Source organism: Protomyctophum bolini, assembly GCF_963924005.1.
Source record: "Protomyctophum bolini genome assembly, chromosome: 13".
Taxonomy (NCBI): Eukaryota; Metazoa; Chordata; class Actinopteri; order Myctophiformes; family Myctophidae; genus Protomyctophum; species Protomyctophum bolini.
The window spans coordinates 20165184-20186042 of record NC_137874.1 but is presented as its reverse complement, the minus strand read 5'-3'; the positions used below and the strand labels follow the sequence as shown (position 1 = coordinate 20186042).

The following is a 20859-nucleotide window of genomic DNA, read 5'->3' as shown; positions in this document are numbered from 1 at the left end:
CTACTGATCACATCCCACAGTGTAGCAGTGTCCAGGTCCCACGTGCACCATGCGTCTACAGATCACATCCCACAGTGTAGCAGTGTCCAGGTCCCACGTGCACCATGCGTCTACAGATCACATCCCACAGTAGAGCAGTGTCCAGGTCCCACGTGCATCACATCCCACAGTGTAGCAGTGTCCAGGTCCCACGTGCACCATGCGTCTACAGATCACATCCCACAGTAGAGCAGTGTCCAGGTCCCACGTGCACCATGCGTCTAAAGATCACATCCCACAGTGTAGCAGTGTCCAGGTCCCACGTGCACCATGCGTCTACAGATCACATCCCACAGTAGAGCAGTGTCCAGGTCCCACGTGCACCATGCGTCTACAGATCACATCCCACAGTAGAGCAGTGTCCAGGTCCCACGTGCACCATGCGTCTACAGATCACATCCCACAGGAGTTTTCTTGCCAGTGCCATAGTCTCCCTCTCTTTCTTTACCGCGTCCCATCACGATAAAAAAGATACTGGCTTGCCCATTTACTTTAATAGAAGAAAAAAATATGAGATTCACTACAACACAGCAACACACTCGTACAGTACAGGCTTGTGTTGCTGTGACGGAAACATAAAAATACACATATAAGTACACATAAAATCCTCACAGCTTAATGCCCTTAACTGTCCACTGCAGCCCAAAAGGGGAAAAGATTTAGATGTTGTCAAGAGGTTGGGGCTGTCTGTCCGTCTGTGTTTGTGTTGCTATGTACTCACGCGGTTTATCACTGCGGGACACCTCAGGAGAAACACCATGATGAATGGGTGTGTATGACAGGCCCGGGACGGTTGGCCGCGGCTGGTCTGAGATCAGAGGAATGGTTTCAGACTGTAGGGGGGGGGGGGGGGGGGGGGGGGGGTCTCTCCTCCTTGGCAGAAACAGTCTCTTCAGACCTGCAAAAAAATATAATGTGGATGATATCGCGCAGAAACCGTGTATCTTTTTAAAGATTTTGTTGTCTTTTCCCCCAAGAATGAATGCCCTACTTCTTCATACTACAGTGTAAAAGTAGTAAAAAATAGCCGATCTACAAGCTCGCAACGTGCCACATTGTGACGTATTGTGAGCTGTTGTGGTATTTTAGTTTTGAGTGAAAGTGATTGAGTGTCTGTGGGTTTTTATAAATAATGACCCAATATTAACAGGAGATTGTGACTAAAATTATAACTCCATTGGATCCAATGGAACACTGGTTATATTTTCCAGTTCTTGAAAAGTAACTGTAACATACAAGGTTTCCACCCAACAGTGACAATAAGACATATTTTGGCCCTCAAGGTGAGGGCCAAAATATATCATAATAACCTGCCATATTCTCTCAAATGAGACACGCTATATGACGTACAGCATTCTGTCCTGTTTGATAAGTCACCGAAGGCTGTCTGCATTAATTATGTTACCTTGTGCTAGAAGTGTCGTATAATTCTTTCATTTTCAGTCGAGGAGAGATACATATTGCAGATGCTTGAAGAACGGTAACAAATTGAGAATGCAGCTCTCTGCCGTCTTACTAACGTCAGCTAGACTATATGCTGCTGGTGTTGGACAAGGTGTTGTCAGGTGGACAGACAGGAGGAAATCACGAGGACAAAGTTTATCCTTATTGACTCCTTTCTTGGCCTGTGAAGTTAATTCTCCCAAGGACCTCACAGCCTCTTCCAAAGTTTCCAGGAAGCGTTTCAAACCGTAAACGGGTGGGCTTTGCAGGAATAGCGTGATGACATGCATTACGTCCTTGGCTGTTCTGTTGCTGCCTGTTTGTCTGTGTCTACCTCGGTCTGTGTGTCAGTCGACTCCATCTTCAACTATAAGCTTTAACAAATCTCTGCCTCTCAACGGCACCCATCCAACCCCTCCCTATACTGTATGTCTCCAAACACCCAAATCTTTATGTCTTTATCCTTTAATTTACGGCTCTCCAAGTTTCCATAAATGTGTGTTTGTGCTGAGGATTGCTGCAGTGCAACCCTTGTGATTGTCCTGCATGACCCCCCCCCCCACCCCCCCCTAACACACACACAACACACACATCCCATGAGAAGGAATCCATACCACACCACTGAGGGTTTTAACATTTTAGAGCGTGTGGAGAATCAATGTCTACATGCTCCACTTCTGGCCTCCCAGTCTTCTTTGTTGTGTTTAAGTTCCTCTCAGTCCAACCCAGGTCATTCCCAGACCCTGGCCTCAGTCCCAGGTGGCGTCACATAATAGTAATAGTAATAATGTCCGACCTGACCCGTCCCCATGACAGACTCCAGGATGTCCTGTACAACTCTCGCCCTTTTTTCATCATTTTACTTTCTTTTTTCTTTCTTTCTTTTGTCTGTGCAGTATTTATTTCACGTATTTCCTGGTGTAAAAACAAAACAAAACAAAACTGAGGTGACCATGACATCACCCACTCCCCTGGTGGGCAGTCATGGTGGCTTAACACTCTTTAATTAGATTTACTAAGAAAGATGGGATGGGTGTGTGAGTCATGTGGATTTGTGTGTGTGCTTGTGTGCATTGTTTGCTTAGTTTTTCCTCGCCACAGGTGGCTAAGCCGTCACATGCAGCCTGAAAGATGGGAGGAACACCCAGATATATAAGCCCACAGTCCAAAGATAGTGTTACTGTCAACACCCTAAAGCACAGGAAATTACAGAAACAGGGACCCTCTGCAATCTGTACTTCTACACCACATCACCAACACTGGGGTGGGACCCAATGATACGGCCACAGTATTGTTATGACCATGCAGATATGCACCTTGCAAAGCCCTGAATTCAGTGGCGGAGGGAATGTCCCACGGGCCCTGATGTGAGATTGACAGCACTCCCAATGAACTATATTTTACACTAGTTACTATTGACAGGAAATGTAGTCTTAGTCGCTGTAACTTGTGGGAGAGAGAGCCAGAGAGAGAGAGAGAGAGTGAGTTTACAGTTTACTACGGTATAGGAGTGGCAGCCGGCAGCCAGACCCCCCCCCCCCCCCCCCCCCGGGCCCCGATGCGACTGCATACTGCTTCTACTGTATGTCCGCCAGTGCTTCACACCTTGTCTGACAGCCGACATCCCATTACTCCGACTGGGCGACTACATGGCTTCACGTGTTAGGGTTAGGGTCAGGTTTTAGGGATAGGGTTAGCAATGGGGCAAGTCTGAGTAATTGCAGGGCTCTGAGGAGCAGGGCGGTGGAAGTGCTGTGTCGTGTGTGAAGTCGATGGGATGAGCCGGCGTGCTCCAGGCACGCGTTTCAAATGGTGGTCACGCCCTGAACGGGGCACTGCACTAGCATTTCAGTGTTTTGCTTTCAATGTGCAAAGATTGGTCAGAACATGCTTCAAAATAAAAATAATTTCCCCCCTATTGATTGTCAAAAATATATTTGGGCTTTTTGATGTTGTTGAGGACACAAAATGAAATCCTAGCAATGGTCTTAGATCCCTTCTAGCATCATCTGACCGTATGAACTATCCAAGAGTACAGTAGGGGGCAATAGGTCACTATGCCACATGGGACCAGTAGGGAAGTTGTATTCTTCCATTGTTTAGGAGAAACTGTATGACGCAAACATTGTATAACATATAGGGGCAAAACAAATGAAGGTCTCTAATTTAATTCCAAAAAGTGTACAAACGGAAAGAAATTGACACTTTGTTTACATTTGCACCCTCTCCTGAGTGATCTGACTGTTCACAGTCAGAGTTAAATGAAGACAGGAGTTTGCTGTGTAGGTGGTGGTGTTCCAGTGTGTAAAGTACTGTAACCAATGGAGAGCCACTGTGAGCCTAATGAAGTAGCCGTGTGTGTCACTGAGCCACTGTCGGGTGTCTATATGGTCATCATGTGGTCAATGCTCATACACAGTGAGATCCATAGTGTTCATTTACCTTTGAGACGTGTACATAATTATGATATGAGGGTCCATTTGCTTCCATCTGTACTCTCTCAGTTGTTAAAAGGACTTTGCTGTGTGGGCTCTGTCGGCCTCATGGCCCTTCAGGGTTACAATTAATTAGGGCTGGGACTTTAATTGATTAATTTCGATTAGTTATTTACAGAAACAATAACACGATTAAAATGCGCTTTTTTAAATCGCTTAGTTTTTGCACCTGTAACGGCGGACGCCGTTACTATACCTAATGCAGATGCTAACACAATTCTACATGTAGGGTATAATGTAAATAAGGACACAAATTGTAACAAATGCATTTATTGAAGTTAAGGGGGGACACTGAGTTGTTGGTGATTCTCTGAAGTGGCGGATCTCCTCATACACCTACAAATGAACAGATATAAGGCACCTTAGTTTAGGAATAAAGAGGACAGCATACTTTCTAATTGACCAGTATAATGAGAAGACTTGTGAAGAAGGAATGTAAATCTCTGATGTCTAAACTTACCTCTGTTTACTCTCATCCTCCTCTCAGGGTGGTGTTCGGGCAAATGAGTTCCCTCTGGGTATAGGCACCCCTCTTATAGTTCCGGGAGGGACCAAGTGGGAAATGGCTATCAGCGGGGATTGGGATGGACTATAATGAATGTAATCCTGTATGTGTATGTGTATAGATTCTATGCTAACTACTAACTGTGAATAGGTATTGAGGGTGCATATACAGGGAGTAAGTTTATATAAAATGGCATTGTGTGATTCTAAGAATGGGGAATATGGTTATTGTTACCCATGGGGAATGGTATGGGCTAACCAGGTAATGGACTGCCCTATAAAAAGCAGTCAGTTGTCTTTAACCCGAGATATGACAGGTTGTCTTGCATATGACTGTCAAAGTGATTGAGAACAATGGAGAAATAAAGCCTTATTGAAGGTGCCCTGGACTGGTCTCTATTCATTTGTTGCCTTGGCCGCTCGACACTCTCACAGCACCACAGAACCTTTCTTACTGGATGAATTTCAGGCGTAGCGATCATACTGGTGCACACAATGGGAGAAGAAGACGATCAGACCGCTTTATTTGGCCCAGTGGATGAGAAAATCATTGATTCACTCGTATACCAAAATACAATTAATTTGTATTCATTAATTACAATGCCTCAAATGATCAAATACCGGTAGGCCTAATTATTTTAATCGAGTCCCAGCCCTACAATTAATACTTAGCCATATATACAGTATACACACAGGGATAGGGTTAGTTGTTTTCTTATATTTTCTTCTATTTCTTATTTGTTATGATTTAAATCACTTTCTATACTTCATGTGATATTGAATTCCGTTTGGTGTTTTTTAATTAACAGACATAATTCAAACAGGGGGTGAGGGGTTACAGGCCGGGGTCAGTTGTTGCATTGATGTCACAATGTCGCGTCTCCCCGGTCTTATCTGGCCTGCATGGATTCAAGTTCTAAAGGAAAATGCTACTTTTAACGGCTGCCATGAACACCACCACACATTATGTTATGAGCCTGTATAAAACGGCAGTCCACAGTGCACAGGACACTTCCTCCTTGTGTTTTGCAAGGATGTCTTTGTCGTATTCCTGGTTTATGGGTCACTTTAATACATGTAGGCATAGCCGTGCACGTGTGTGTGTGTTTACAAAAGCACAAGAAACATGTCTATCTACACTATTTGACGTGAAGTGACTCTACACAGTGATTTTGTGGTATTGAAGTTGAACAAACGTTTACAACAGGCCCCTGCCTGTTGTGTAAGGCTCTTTAGATAAACAGCTTGAAATCCTGAACTCCTTTGCAGAGAGAAATAGAATACAGATTAATGTCAGAACTGTCACCAAGGAGTGTTTTCATATGGTTTATTGCTGTGCGTATGTGTGTGCATGCGGGTGTGTGCATGTGTACAGTATGGTTGCACTCTGTGAATTATTTAAATGCCACTTAAAGTCTAATTCTGACATGACCTGCTAACATGCATCAGCATTCCTCCCCTAACCCCTGGACCTAACTTACAACTCCTGTCAACACCCTCTCCTCTCCTCTCCTCTCCTCTCCTCTCCTCTCCTGTAAACCTGTTGCACTGTTGCATTTCACCCTTAACCATCTATAATTCTCTGTGCACTATATAGCCATCCTCATAAAGTCTCCATTATGCCTTATACTTTCAACACTTCCCTCCCTTTCTTTCCTGCAAACGTTGCCTGCAGATATCTCTGTCTACAACCATATTTATGCTGCCTCCCTTATGTCCTCTGTGCCAGAAGTTCACCTTCATCACTGACGTTTGGTTGGAGTCAGTGTTATATCAGTGCTTTATATAACGCCGCCATTGTTGAGTGGTGTCATGATTCTGGATTGTTTCACCACAGTAGACCTCTTCTCTTCTCTTCTCTTCTCTTCTCTTCTCCTCTCCTCTCCTCTATAATGTACCTACTGCATTTCACCTGTGCTACTTCTCACGTCAAAAACATGTTTCTCTCTCCCCAGGTGTCGGCCACAGATGAGGACCGTGGTTCCTTTGGGACAATATCCTACACATTGGGTTCTGGGTCCGGGGGCACAGCGTCATCCCACTTCACCATAGATAAAGATAATGGCCAGCTGTGTACCAGTGCTACCCTGGACAGGGACGAGGGGCCGGACAGCTTTGATCTCACTGTCACCGCCACAGATGGAGTAAGACCTAATTTACATCACTATAATGAATACTATAGCTGTTTAATGCATGCGTCCAAGTACACACACACACGCATGCACGCACGCACGCACGCACATGCGTGCACGCGCACACACACACACACACACACACACACACACACACACACACACACACACGCACACACACACACACACACACACACACACACACACACACACACACACACACACACACACACACACAGATTGGTCCAACTGGGAATCCATGGAGGTCCAACTGGGAATCGAACTGCTTATCCTGTTAGGACAAACTAAATCCTCATACAAGCAGTCGAGTAAAGCTGATCAAAGGGACTCAGGATATCCTTTAGGAAAGACAGCATCCTGTTCTTTACCGAGCATCTTCACAGATCACAGCAAAGGCATGGCTAAGCAATCAGAAAGAGCGGGGGGGGGAGGGGGAGAGAGAGAGAGAGAGAGGAAAGAAGAAGCGAACAAAGTAGGAAAACAGATTTTGGTAGCATTTCAATATCGTGCCCCTTACCCCCTGTCCTATATACACCATTAAGCATGCAATTAATCGCAGCGAATGCACTTACTGAGAGATGCAATGAAACATTTATTACCCACAGTGTGCAGACTTTCGCAGACATCTTTTACATACTGAAGGTCACACACAGGTTGAATAGTATTAGTGTGGCCATCATTACTTCCTCTGCAACACACACATGTTCAACAAAACTATATATATATTTCCTCTGTTTAGGAAGGGGTTGAATTAAAGTGTGGATCCTGACATACAATCTCCTGTTGCCTCCTCTACACTCATACCTCTCCTCCATCGTATATTATATTAGAATATAATTCTATAATTCAATGTTTATATATTCTACTACTCCTCGTCTTGCTGCTATACAGTGTACACCTGCAAAAACAATGGAAATGAAAATTTGTAGTGTTTCTGGTTTCACACAGATAATAATATATAATGTATAAGCCATGCTCCATCTCACCCCCACCTCCGCACAGAAAACTTAAATTATGAATACAAATTCAATACATTTGTTTCAAATTATACCAAAGAAATGTGTGAGGTGGGAGGGGCATTTTTGGTCACATATAAGTAGCCATGAAAGATCCAGCTAAAATATGTCTGTGAAACTATATGTTCCCACTCCCAGTGTCTCCAAAATACATTTAAAAATATGCGTTTTTGGGCAGTTTTTGAAACCTATACTACATGAAATGTATATTTTCACTGTATGGTCCTCATCCCCAGCCAGGTCCAGCTGGTGGCCATCCCCTGGGTCTCAGGCCGGCTCTGTTATTATCATTAATGGTCTCATAAAGCCGGGCTTTGCAAACTACAGTGTAATGAGAGTAAACTACCCCCCCCCCCCCCCTCCCGGACACATGTGTATGACTGTTGATTGACTCCATATTTCACACATGATGGACAAAGAACGCCGTCTTCCTACAATTTTGTTTCATCTTTACGGTGTCGCATAAATCTGTTTCAGTGTAGGACATAACTATTGTATAACGGAAGTCATTCTTTTTAATTTAAATTATTTCTTTTAACCTTGCATTCCTGGCTTCAGAAACATGGGGGAAAGGGGTGAACGTAACCATAAAGAAAAGAACAACCTGTTATTTAGCCGTGACTCATTCTGTGCAGTGAGCTAAAGTGGCTCAGTTTTAGCAATGTAGGTACAGTACATCATTATACAGTAGGTACAGTATGGGCAATTAACTGGAAATATAGAAACTGTTATTTAGAACTGACTTACAGTATAGCCGATGGAACATTTTTAATAAATTGTTTAGAATCGACTAAATAGATTAGTTTCATTATCCAATCCTGTATTGTACTTTGTTGTCCAATGGTGCTGCACAAAAATAGTGAGAATACCCTATTTTCAAACATCAAAAATAAGAATCGTTCATTAATCATAGTCGATAGACTGCCTATATTCTGGTCAGTGATGCTGTCATACGACGAAGCAGAAATCGGGCTTCAGTCGCCCACCTGGATACTATCATTGGCTCAAGGCCGACCTACACCATAAAATTATATTTTCAAATGTATTGTATGTATATGTAATGAATTGTGAGCGGAATGGCTTGTTCAACCTCCACGTGTTCCACCAGGGTGGTCTGAGCGCCGTGGCCCACGTTAGGGTCAGTGTGGTGGACATCAACGACAACCGGCCCTCCTTCTACCCGCTGCTGTACACCGTCAGCCTCAGCACGCACAGCGCCCCCGGCACCTCCGTCGTCAAGGTGACGGCTAATGACCCCGACGCCGGGGAGAACGGCAGGGTGACCTATCGCACGGTGCCTGGAGGAGGAGGAGGCTCCGCCTTCTTCACCCTCAACAAGGACACAGGTATAAATAGATGTTGTGTGTGTGTGTGTGTGTGTGTGTGTGTGTGTGTGTGTGTGTGACTGTGACTGTGACTGTGTGTGTATTATTTGCAAGCAAGCACTACCTTAATTCTCCAATGTGTAATGTGTGGATCTTTGTTTTTTTTTATTATCCCCTCCCCCCCCGATAAATAAATTATATATATATATATATATTAAAATTTGAGTTTGAAGTTTCAATGGGTTTGTATAGGAAGGGGGCGTGGCCGCTAAAATGAATATCAAATATCTAATTACTGAATCAAGCAACTTAAAAACTATCCAAGGTGTGTCACATACTGTAAGCCTGAGTAGACAATAAAATTACCCAACGTTTCTTTTTTTAAAGTGAAATACCCCTTTAAGGGTTATTGAGTGACAGTTATAAATTGGAATTGGAAGTGTATTCACCACAGTTTACATGTACTGTCTGTAGTGTAAAGCATAGGCTGGCCGATTTCAAATAGCAATGATACAATATTTACACCTATATACTGTACATTTATAACACAAACAACTCACTGAATGGGGTATCATTTTACTATAATGTACATGTAAACACAAACAACTCACTGAATGGGACATCATTTTACTATACTGTACATTTAAACACAAACAACTCACTGAATGGGACATCATTTTACTATAATGTACATTTAAACACAAACAACTCACTGAATGGGACATCATTTTACTATACTGTACATTTAAACACAAACAACTCACTGAATGGGGCATCATTTTACTAAGTGAAACAAGTCCAGAGTGTGAAGAGCAGTACTCTCGACATGTTATGTATGTATGAGAGGCTTTTAACACAAATAAATAACTGTGGATATACAGTATAATGTACACACACTGTTACTCAATGTAAATGTATCCGTATCATGTAACTGTCTGAGTTAACTTAACCCATTCTGGACGGGAACCCCTTTTGGTGTTTTAAGCATTATACTTTAGCTATTTTTGAAAAATCGTGAAAATGTGTCGCAAATATATCATATCTTTGCTTCTTGGGGGGAATCTGGAACAACATATTTTCAAATGGGGGGTCGGCGGCCAAATACATATAGTTTTTGGGATCCTTGACATGAAAAACTTTGAGAATGACTGACAGAAACATTCAGGAAACTGTCAGGATTTAGAAGACATTAATTTTGTAGAATCGTCCTCGGGTCTAAATGGGTAGAACTGTTTTTTTTGTCTGAACCAACATCCTTCCTGAGGCTGACAACGACCACAGCTAAAAGGGAAAAATTGAACCATAAAATTATCATAATTTCCTCTCTTCTGTTTTATTTTCCCTCCTCCATTCCATTCCGCTCCTCTCTGTCTCTCTGTCTCTCTGTCGCTGTCTCTGTCTCTCTCTCTCTCTCTCTCTCTCTCTCTCTCTCTCTCTCTAGGCGTGATCTCTCTCTCCCGCTCCCTCCACGGCAGAGCCAACACGGTCATCTCCATGGTGATCTCGGCAGAGGACGGCGGCGGCCTGACGGCACCGCTCAACGCCAGGGTGAACGTGAGCGTGGTGGGAGGCGTTGTGGCGCCCCCTGTGTTCGACCAGGCGCACTACTTCTTCACCGTGTCCGAGGACGTGCTGAGGGGCACGGCTGTGGGGACGGTCCGCGCCGCTACCAAGACCGGTGAGCGCACGGTCCATCACAGACTATAGAGCGTCGCAGTCCCTTTCATGACGACGACGACGACGACGAAATAATTCCCCATGCATTTTTCCCACAGACATTTCAAAAAGTATTAGTAAAGACCTGTAAGCCTCGAACAAAGCCAACTCGGATCGTGACAAATCATGACAACAAACACAATTTTTTGGGCCGAACAAATAATTATAAAGAAGACAAAAAGGGCAGGGTACCACACTTTTTTGTGTATTGTGTTTGTTGTCATGATTTGTCACGATCCGAGTTGGCTTTGTTCGAGGCTTACAGACCTTTAAATAAATACTTTTTGAAATGTCTATGGGAAAAATCCATGGGGAATTATTTCCTGGGCCTGTCGCCGTCATGAAAGGGGGCGGGACTGCGACGCTCTATAAGAGGGAATAAAAGTTAGGAGACTCTTACTCTATGATGCTGCGCTCACAGTCGAGGCGACGAATTCTACAATAATGAGCAAGTATGGCTGGCCTCATTGTGTTGCTCATGTCACACTGCATAAATAAAAACGGTAGGGTTAAATTGAACAGGGATCTGGTTAATGGCAAGAATGAGTTTTCCTTTAATGGAACAGGGCCGGAATTGTGGGGATGGAGAGAGAAGCCAACGGAGGGGAAATGGTGAAACAAAAACATTTGATTGATTGACACTAACATGCATCGTTGGAGCACTGGAAAAAGGTGCAGCAAGCCAACGTTCTTTGTAGCACGTCAGTGACCTTCTGTGGCTTCATCTCGCTGAAAATGACTCTAGCCTGTTGTTTTGTCTGCGCTAGTGTGAACATAGCATGAGTATAATAGATAGAGTCCCATAAGGAGGAAATGAGCATGAGCCTCTCTACTACTTATGTTAATTGTGAACATCATGAGCTGCTTTGGGTAGGAAAACGATCCAGCTCATATGCGACCACTTACACACGTCATGCACGTTAAGACTGTTTTCTTTTCTTTTCTTTTCTTAAAATCTGAGTTTGGGCAGAGTTCGAGTGTAACTTGAGCTATTTCTATAAATTAATTTTATTAATATAGAAAAATCATAATATAATATGTAGCTAGCAAGTGCAAAATGTTTAGGATATCCTATGAATTGAACCACTTTTTTATACTTAAACTATTAGAAAATAGATGTGTCAAACAAAGGAAAAGAAATGTCCCATTGCGACATGGAAATCTAATTTTGGGATGCTAGGGTGAAAGTGGTTACGCCGGCAAATGTTTCCCCAAAATGAATGCATAGCACTTAAATTCTACCCGGGTTTAACTGTTTTTGGACTCCCGTTTATTCCTTCTACGAATGAAAATGTAATCTTTATACTTTAAAGCCAAGGAAAGCTTGTCTTACATGACTTATTTGACGGGGCGGAACTGCTCTCTCATTTCCCGACAAGTCCCATGGCAGAAAATCCCACTCCCATCCACTTGTCAGGCACCTCAATGGAGCAGAGCATGCAGCGCAGATACTGTACCACTCACCAGAGCCGTTGTGCAAATAGACAAGCAACAGGAGTACACACCCCATTAGGAAATCACATTCATCATACTGTGCTGGCTTTTACCAGGGTTTATTTTCACTCCAGCCAGACATTTATTTTTTCCCGGTATTAATGACATATAAATGGATTTGGATGTCATTCTGAGTGGGAGTCAAGAGTGAAGAGCAGAGTGGAGGTAGTGGACTGAAGTGCTCTCCTGTCTCTCTGCCCTCATTTAGATGAGGTGAAGTTAAAGAATTATTCCCACGAATATCCCCTTTGACTCAGTGGCATATTTCTCAGTACTTGCTAAGTGTTCTGAATGGGCTTATCTGATCGAGCATGAGGAATAGAAAAGATGGGCCAGTGGGAGATAGAGAGGACGTGCCTTGATAGATGATTATCTAGAAGCAGTGCCAAGCACAAGATTGCACATAGGCGCCATGTACAGTATGTACAGTAACCTTCTACACTCGCTGCCTCTTACTCTTACTCATTCTCACCCTTTTCTTTATCTCTCTCTCTCTCTCTCTCTCTCTCTCTCTCTCTCTCTCTCTCAGGTGTGTCCAAGGATATCTTATTCTCCATCTCCTCTGGAGACCCAGACGGCTACTTCACAGTGGACAGTTCTTCCGGTACCATCCGGACGGCCCTGCCTCTGGACCACGAGACCCGCTCCAGTCTGGAGCTGGAGGTCCAGGCCCGCCACGGCTCCCCTCCGGCGTATGGCACCTGCCGCGTGCGAGTCACCATCTCCGACGTCAACGACAACGCCCCAGCCTTCCTCCCTTCTTCCTCGGAGTCCCTCCTCCTGCCCGAGGTCACCAAGATGGGGACGGTCATCTACCGCGTGCAAGCTGTGGATCGCGACTTGGGGCATAACGGTCAGCTGAGCTTTGACCTGCTCTCAGCCGGCGGGGGGGCAGCGGGGGGCCAGAGGACGTTTGGCGTGGACCGGGGCAGCGGGGAGGTGCGTCTCATCGGGAGCCTGTCCTACGAGAGCATCCCCCGCTACGACCTCCAGGTGGTGGCCAAGGACGGCGGTGCACCCCAGCTTAGCTCCACCTTCACCCTGGTGGTGCATGTCCAGGCGCAGGACGCACAGGGCCCCCACTTTGACACGCTCACCTACCGCGTGGAGTTGCGGGAAAACATGCCGCTCAACACGCGCTTCCTGCAGGTGCGGGCGCTCAACCGGGAGGCTGTGGGGAACGGGAACGGCGGAGCCTCCTCTTCTTCGTCCCCGGTGTCGTACCGGCTCCGGCCGGACGGCGATGCCGCCGGGTTCGGCGTCATGCCAGACAGCGGCTGGCTGTTCGTCCGCAGCTCTGTGGATCGCGAGGCCAAGGACATGTACCTGCTGACCGTGTTGGCCACGTCGGGACGCGGCGGGACGGGGAGGACCGGCAGCGCCACAGTGAGGGTCACCGTGACCGACGAGAACGACAACTCGCCCCGGCTGAGCCAGGAGAGGGTGTTCCTGGCCGTCAGGGAGAACCTGGTGGCGGGGACGGGCTTCGGCCGGGTGTCGGCCACGGACAGAGACGCTGGGCTCAACGCTCGTCTCACCTACAGACTGATGCACTCTGACAGACACTTCCAGATCAACTCACAGACCGGTGAGCAGGACCATGTGTTTTCTGCCATATATTATATGGCAATTAAGGTGGTTGCACACCGGCGCATTTTCTCGCTGCATTTTGCGGATTCGCGGTAATTCGTAACCTCTGCGGAAAACTGATAAATTCGACCCCGGTCCAAAAAAGCTTTATGCGGACGAAATATTCGGTACCAGTGTGCAAACGTGATGGACACGTGTTTTTTTATGTCCGAAATTTGTTCCGATATTCGGCCAAAAAAGTGGACCAGTGTACAAACACCTTTATATCTTTTTGTCTTATTTTCTTTCCATTCTTCTGTGTATCTATTTATACGTGTTATCACATTTTATGGCACTTTCAATCATGTCGCTGCTGCCCTTACTGTATCTCTGCTGCCCTTACTGTATCTCTGCTGCCCTTACTGTATCTCCAGGTGAGATCAGTACGCGAGTGGGCCTGGACAGAGAGCAGCAGTCCAGCTACCAGCTGGTTGTGGTGGTGCAGGACGGGGGCACGCCCCCGCGCAGCGCCACCGGGACCGCCCACATCAGTGTATTGGACGAGAATGACCACGCCCCCCGCTTTAGCCACGCCAAGCCAGAGGCAGAGCTACTTATACAGGTGAGAGGGGAAAAGACAAAGAGCAATGCTTCTCACAGTGCGACCTCCAGGGGTTCTTGAGGGGGTGCCAGGTGGTCTACAGCACTCCCTCACTCCCTCACTCTCACTATTGTATTTTTTGGCTATTTCAGATGTCCACCATTTTCAATAATGTTAAATGGCGATCCTTGACATGAAGATGTTTTAGAACCAGTAGAGAGAGGGTTGCACAATTGACAGAATATTAGCAATACTTGACGGTATTGACAATACTGAAATATTCCAATTTAATTTTGAAAATCCTAATGCTACACAATGAAATTCTCGTATTATTAATAAAACAGATGAATAAAACAATGCTCTTTTTGTCAACGGAGTCGATGGAGAGTCTCTCGTCTGGCTCAGTCCTAACAACGCTGTCAGCCAAAGATCCGGATGAGGGAGAGAACGGCACCATCTACTACTCTTTATCAGGTCAGACTCACTTTAAATCACTACCTCACTCCCTCACTCACTCACTCACTACCTCACTCACTCACTCACTCACTCACTACCTCACTACCTCACTCACTCCCTCACTCACTACCTCACTCACTCCCTCACTCACTCCCTCACTCACTCACTTCCTCACTCACTCACTCACTACCTCACTCACTACCTCACTCACTCACTCCCTCACTCACTCCCTCACTCCCTCACTCCCTCACTCACTCACTTCCTCACTCACTCACTCACTACCTCACTACCTCACTCACTCCCTCACTCACTCACTCACTACCTCACTCACTCACTCACTCACTCACTACCTCACTCACTACCTCACTCACGATCACTACCTCACTCACTCACTCACTACCTCACTCACTCACTCACTCACTCACTCACTCACTCACTCACTACCTCACTCACTACCTCACTCACTCACTACCTCACTCACTCACTCACTCACTACCTCACTCACTCACTCACTCACTACCTCACTCACTACCTCACTCACTCACTCACTCACTCACTCACTCACTTACTCACTCACTCACTCACTCACTCATCTTTCTTTATGGATCTACAATTGCCTTTATCCAGCAAAACAACCTAACCTGAAAATACATTATAAATGGCATGTACTGTATATAAGCAGTAATATCTTCTCTTCTCTTCTCTTCTCTGTAGGTCCAAGAGCAGAGCGTTTCACTCTGAACCCGTCCAGTGGGGAACTACGTACCGCATCCCCGCTGAGATGGGCAGAACGAGCAGAATATGCCTTTACTGTGACTGCTACTGACCACGGAACTCCCAGCCTCAGCTCCACCTGCCAGCTACGCATACAGGTATATTTTAACGTACACTATGGAACTCCCAGCCTCAGCTCCACCTGCCAGCTACGCATACAGGTATATTTTAACGTACACTATGGAACTCCCAGCCTCAGCTCCACCTGCCAGCTACGCATACAGGTATATTTTAAAGTACACTATGTAAATAATCATAGTGGATGCATCCATCCGTCCAGTTCATACTCAGAGTGGAACTACGATGCCGTTTTAATGTTATTTGCAAATCATGTCTCAGTAACACCACAAGTCTCATACAGTATCATTTCACTTGGCACATTCCTTCAGTTCACATAACGCACGCACGCACGCATGCACGCACACACGCACACACACACACACACACACACACACACACACACACACACACACACAGGTTTCTCTGTACTTTGAGAGACTCCCTGCACATGAGGTAAATGGCCGGGGAGGCCAACTTCACACTCAAACCTCCAGCAATTTGGCCTCACCTCCTTATTACCTCAGTGCCGTTGCCTTCCCCGCCTCCAGTTCACTCCCGTCTCCAGAGCAATTTCCTCAACTGCAAGAGAAGCGAATAGTATCAGTGTTGAGGGAGATGGAAACAAAAAAGGAAAAGAAACTGAATCGGTGCCTGTACAAACAAACGTCGTCTATCGGCTCCAGTGTGTGTTTCCTGCTCCAGAGGTGAGTTGGGTAACCCAAGCCCAAGGTGAGAAACACTGAACAGCAGGAGGGAAGTGGGCCTGGGCTGAGTTATCGCTCTGGACTTTTCTACAGAAGGGTCATTCCTGCATATCAACACGGCCTATCAGGAATCCAAATATGGAAGCCAAAAACCTCTTCACTTCCTAAGGTCTGCCACAGTGGCATTTAGCCAGAGAGTACAGTGGTAGCATAATTTGACAACAGAACTTTAAGCTAAAAACTGATTACTTTTTATTACTTTCTTTTTTTCTTTTGCATTGTGATTTCAGAGAGGAAAGGGATGCTAATTAGAGCTTGCCTCAGATTCTTGCCCTGCTCCCCTGCTTGTGCGACACTGAGATTAGACAGACGGGAAACAGGCACCTTGAAATCAAACGTTCCCAGATGAGATTTGATGAGAGCCAGCTGAAAGGAATCTCTCTGATCACACAAGGAACACACCGCCGTACGGTAGCAGGCAGTGGTGCATGCGAGCGCTCAGGCTCACACGCACACATGCACATACTGTACACACATGCATCCACAAACACACACACACGGACACACACACACACACACACACACGGACACGGAAACAATGGACACACACGGACACAATGGACACAATGTAATGACACATTTGAACACACACGTAAGAGATAACATTTCCAGATAACGATTTAGAGATACCATTTCACTCCTAGCAGCTGTGGGTTGAACCAGACACAAGGGTACACACGCTACCCCGCTACATGGAGAGAACACTGGGCGAAATGTGAGCCACGTGCTGAATACAAACATGAGAGACTCTTGAGCAGAGTCGATGATGCAGTCTGGTACGTTTCCATGTTTAAATAAAGGGAATTGGGTTCCAGATTTATCTGACCTTTCATCTGCAGTGGTATTACGTAGGCTGCCTCCCCACCTGTCATGGTGTCGTCAGCCCAGCCAGGACTGCTGCTCTGCACTGTACTGCATTGCACTGCACGTACAGTAGGCCTATGTCATAATGGGAGAGGCTTAGGCTGAGCTAAGCTCATACAAATTATTCCAATCACTTACTTCCTCCTCTGGGTTTACCCTCTCTGTTTGATAAGGGCCATCAAAAAGATGTGATTAATACTAATAGGCCTGTGTGACAGGAATGAGGGGATGGTGCACGGCCGCGTGTGTGTGTGTGTGTGTGTGTGTGTGTGTGTGTGTGTGTGTGTGTGTGTGTGTGTGTGTGTGTGTGTGTGTGTGTGTGTGTGTGTGTGTGTGTGTGTGTGTGTGTGTGTGTGTGTGTGTGTGTGTGTGTGTGTGTGTGTGTGCGTGTGTGTGTGTGTGTGTGTGTGTGTGTGTGTGCGGATATTGTTTGCCTCTGTATGTGTATAGTATGTGTGCCTCTGTGTGTTTGCAGGCCTTTGAACACATACATGTGTGCATGGTTAATCACATGCATGCAGAAGCATAAATGTTGCGTGTGAGGAATGCTGCATTTCAAGCATGCTGCTAAGGCCTGCTTGTGTTTGCTGTCTTTCCTTGCGCTTTGATCTACTCATTCTGAAACAATGTACAGTCCCATGGCTGTTGTTCAAAAGTGTCAAAAGCCCCTTAAACACACATTTGCTCCCCATCTGGTTGTTGCCATCACTGCCCCAGCAGCATCGTGACCGGACTGCCTGGCTAGCGTGCGGACAGCACGATAACAGCACAGCCGCTAGAGTTCTCTCGCCAGGATATTTACAACATATTGTCATTGTCATCGATCTCTCATCTGCTCTCGCCTTGATGCCAAGAATGGATGCTACAGTTTCAACATATTTCCTGGAAGGAATGTACACAATCTGTGTTTGTGTGTAGCGCATTGCCCCGTGGGGGTTATTATGTGGTAATGACAACAGAAACAGACAAGATCCCTAGGGTGCGTTTGGGGTTAGGTACTGCAGAGCCGTGGGGCTAGAATTTCTCAGGAAGCAACACAGGAACTCAGTGACATATCGAATGTTACAGAAAACAGTAACATACACTACAATATGTAGACCTGCATAATATTGTTCTGTCCGAAAGGTCAACTTCCATTTTCAAGTACTTTTTAAAGTTATTTCTCCTGTACTGCCAATCCTTTTTTGACCCTTTTCTTCTACCAGTGTAGTCATTGCCATTAAACTCTCCCCACCAATGAGCAGCCCTCATAGGGAGGATGTAGCGCTCCCATGACAACGATGAGTTTCAACCCACACTTACCAGGCACAGCAGGATAAAGTAAGCCTGCCCATATGGCAGGAGCCTAACTCCTGTTTCTGTAGCGTGAGGCAGCTTAATGTACAAGTACACCCCCTGGACATGTGGCTGTATGTTTCCCCAATCCAAACCTTGATGGTGAGTGCCAAGCAGGGAGGCATTGGGTCCATCGGGTCCCATTTCTCTGAGTGTTTGGTATGACCCGGCCGGGAATCGAACCACGACCTCCCAGTCTCAGGCCCCCAATCCCCCAGTCTCACTCTTAACCACAAGGCCACTGAGCTGGTTCAGCAGTTTAAAACTTCATGTTAAATGATCTCATTCATTTCCTTTCTCAGGTGCTCAGCTCTTCCAAGTCCAGCCCCAATCCCAACCTCCTCTCCATGACGCTGAACACAGTGGAAGGGACAGATCCGGGCTCCATCATTGGTTCTGTCCGCCCGCACGACCAGCACGAACCCGCCTTATTGGACGGCCAGGTGACCTACCTGGTTGTGGGCGGGACAGACCGAGAGGGGACCTTCATGGTGGACCGTCTGAAGGGGGACGTGTACCTGGTACGTGAGCTGGACTATGAGAAGGGCTCAAAGTACACCCTGCAGATTGAGGTGTCGGACTTCTCCCGGGCATTTCCCAGCAGCTACCGGGTGCAGCTGGACATCAACGTGCAGGACAGCAATGACCACGCCCCCGAGTTCACGGAGGACCCTGTTACCATAGTGATCCCAGAAAACACAGAGCCCGGCGCTTCCATCTACACATTCCAGGCATCGGATCGGGTTAGACACTCTTTGTGCTCGTCTACATATTAAGAGAAAATACAGTTTTAGTTTAAGAGTATACCAAAAAGAACCAGAAAGTACTGTATATTTGAGACTCTGGTTAAAAGTATATATTTTGAGTGAGAGAAAATGTTCCTCCAAGGTCCAAAATGGCATTAAAAGTTTTTCAGTTTTGAACAAACTTTTTTTTTTTTTTTTTTCTTAAGATAAGGGTCAGCTGACCTCCTAAAACTCAGACCTCTCATGCCCTCTCCTCTTTCCACATCAGGATGGTAGTGGACCCAACAGCGAGCTGCATTATTCCATTGAGCACCAGTGGCCTGATGCCCCTGACCTCCTGAACCTTGACCCCTCCACCGGGGTCCTGACCCTGGGTCAGAGGTTAGACCACGAGGTCACGCCCTCTCTCTACCTGGTGGTGAGGGCCATGGACCAGGCGATGGATCCGTCCCAGAGGCGCTGGGGTTCAGTGACTGCCAGGGTTTTTGTGACCGATGAGAATGACAACGCTCCCGTTTTCAGCTCGCCTTCCGCAGTCAGCGTAATGGAAGATCAGCCAATAGGGTGGGTTGCATTTTAGCATCTTAGGGCGTTCGCATACAGAAACGAAATAATAACTACTATAATACTCTATAAGATAGAGTCTGTCTGATAGTAGGTTTGTGGAACAACATGCTGGAGTTTCCTCATCCCATTAAGTATGACATACTGTAGCACTTGTGTACTTGAGTATGTACTTACAGTACTTACGTCAGTACTTATTTCTCACTCTTAGCTTTAGCTTTCATTCATTAAAGCACCTTCAGGTCAACTTAGTCTTAAATCCTATGTACTTACAATAGTTGATCGGAATTCCCAAGGGCTCTTAATTAGGCCCTCTCCTGTTTTTGCTCTACACAAAATACTTTTTCCAAAGATAGCCATTCAACGTGTTGTGAGCTTGTAGATCAGCTATTTTAGCCGAATGTTTGCCCCAGAATAGGGAGGCTACGGTTCTGCACTGTAGGTGAGTGAGTGCTCCTCTAATGTTGTCTTTCTACCTCCGCCATCAGTTTTGTGATCTTGTACGTGATGGCACGAGATGCAGATGAAGGGGAGAACGGTCGGGTGTCGTACAGGATCCAGGCAGGAAACAGCGTTGGGCGCTTCAGTCTCAACCCTAACACTGGTAAGAGTAAAACCCAAAGATCTACTCCTATCGAATGCACTGACTACATCACTACATGATCACATGATTCACATCCCCCTGGGTTTGGGGGGGTGCGCACGCTTTTCCGACACACCAAAGATCCGAAGCGGGGGGACATGCGATGCGATGCGAAAAAGCGATGGTCCGACATGCGCTGCTCCCGTGCTTGCGGTTAGGGTTAGGTTAGGATTGAGGTTTCGGATCAATAGTACTGTATGTCGGAACTAAAGCCTGCACCCGGGTTTGGGTGCCGCTCAAGAGGACCTGTGTCCCATGTTATCCCTTCTATGCATTATGTGTCAAATGATCTTTCATG

General features: G+C 46.1%; 1 protein-coding gene across 1 annotated transcript in view; it reads left to right on the top strand.

Annotated features, from left to right (window-relative positions):
* The window catches only part of dchs1b (dachsous cadherin-related 1b), a 127843-nt gene that overhangs the window by 85814 nt on the left and 21170 nt on the right, over positions 1–20859 (top strand). Inside the window, exons 5-14 of the mRNA XM_080779746.1 lie at positions 6437–6625; positions 8759–8996; positions 10417–10653; positions 12715–13773; positions 14189–14376; positions 14733–14829; positions 15526–15683; positions 18911–19351; positions 19623–19918; positions 20407–20522. Of these exons, the coding sequence (XP_080635872.1) occupies positions 6437–6625; positions 8759–8996; positions 10417–10653; positions 12715–13773; positions 14189–14376; positions 14733–14829; positions 15526–15683; positions 18911–19351; positions 19623–19918; positions 20407–20522 (3019 nt within the window). The remainder of the gene's footprint in view (positions 1–6436; positions 6626–8758; positions 8997–10416; positions 10654–12714; positions 13774–14188; positions 14377–14732; positions 14830–15525; positions 15684–18910; positions 19352–19622; positions 19919–20406; positions 20523–20859) is intronic.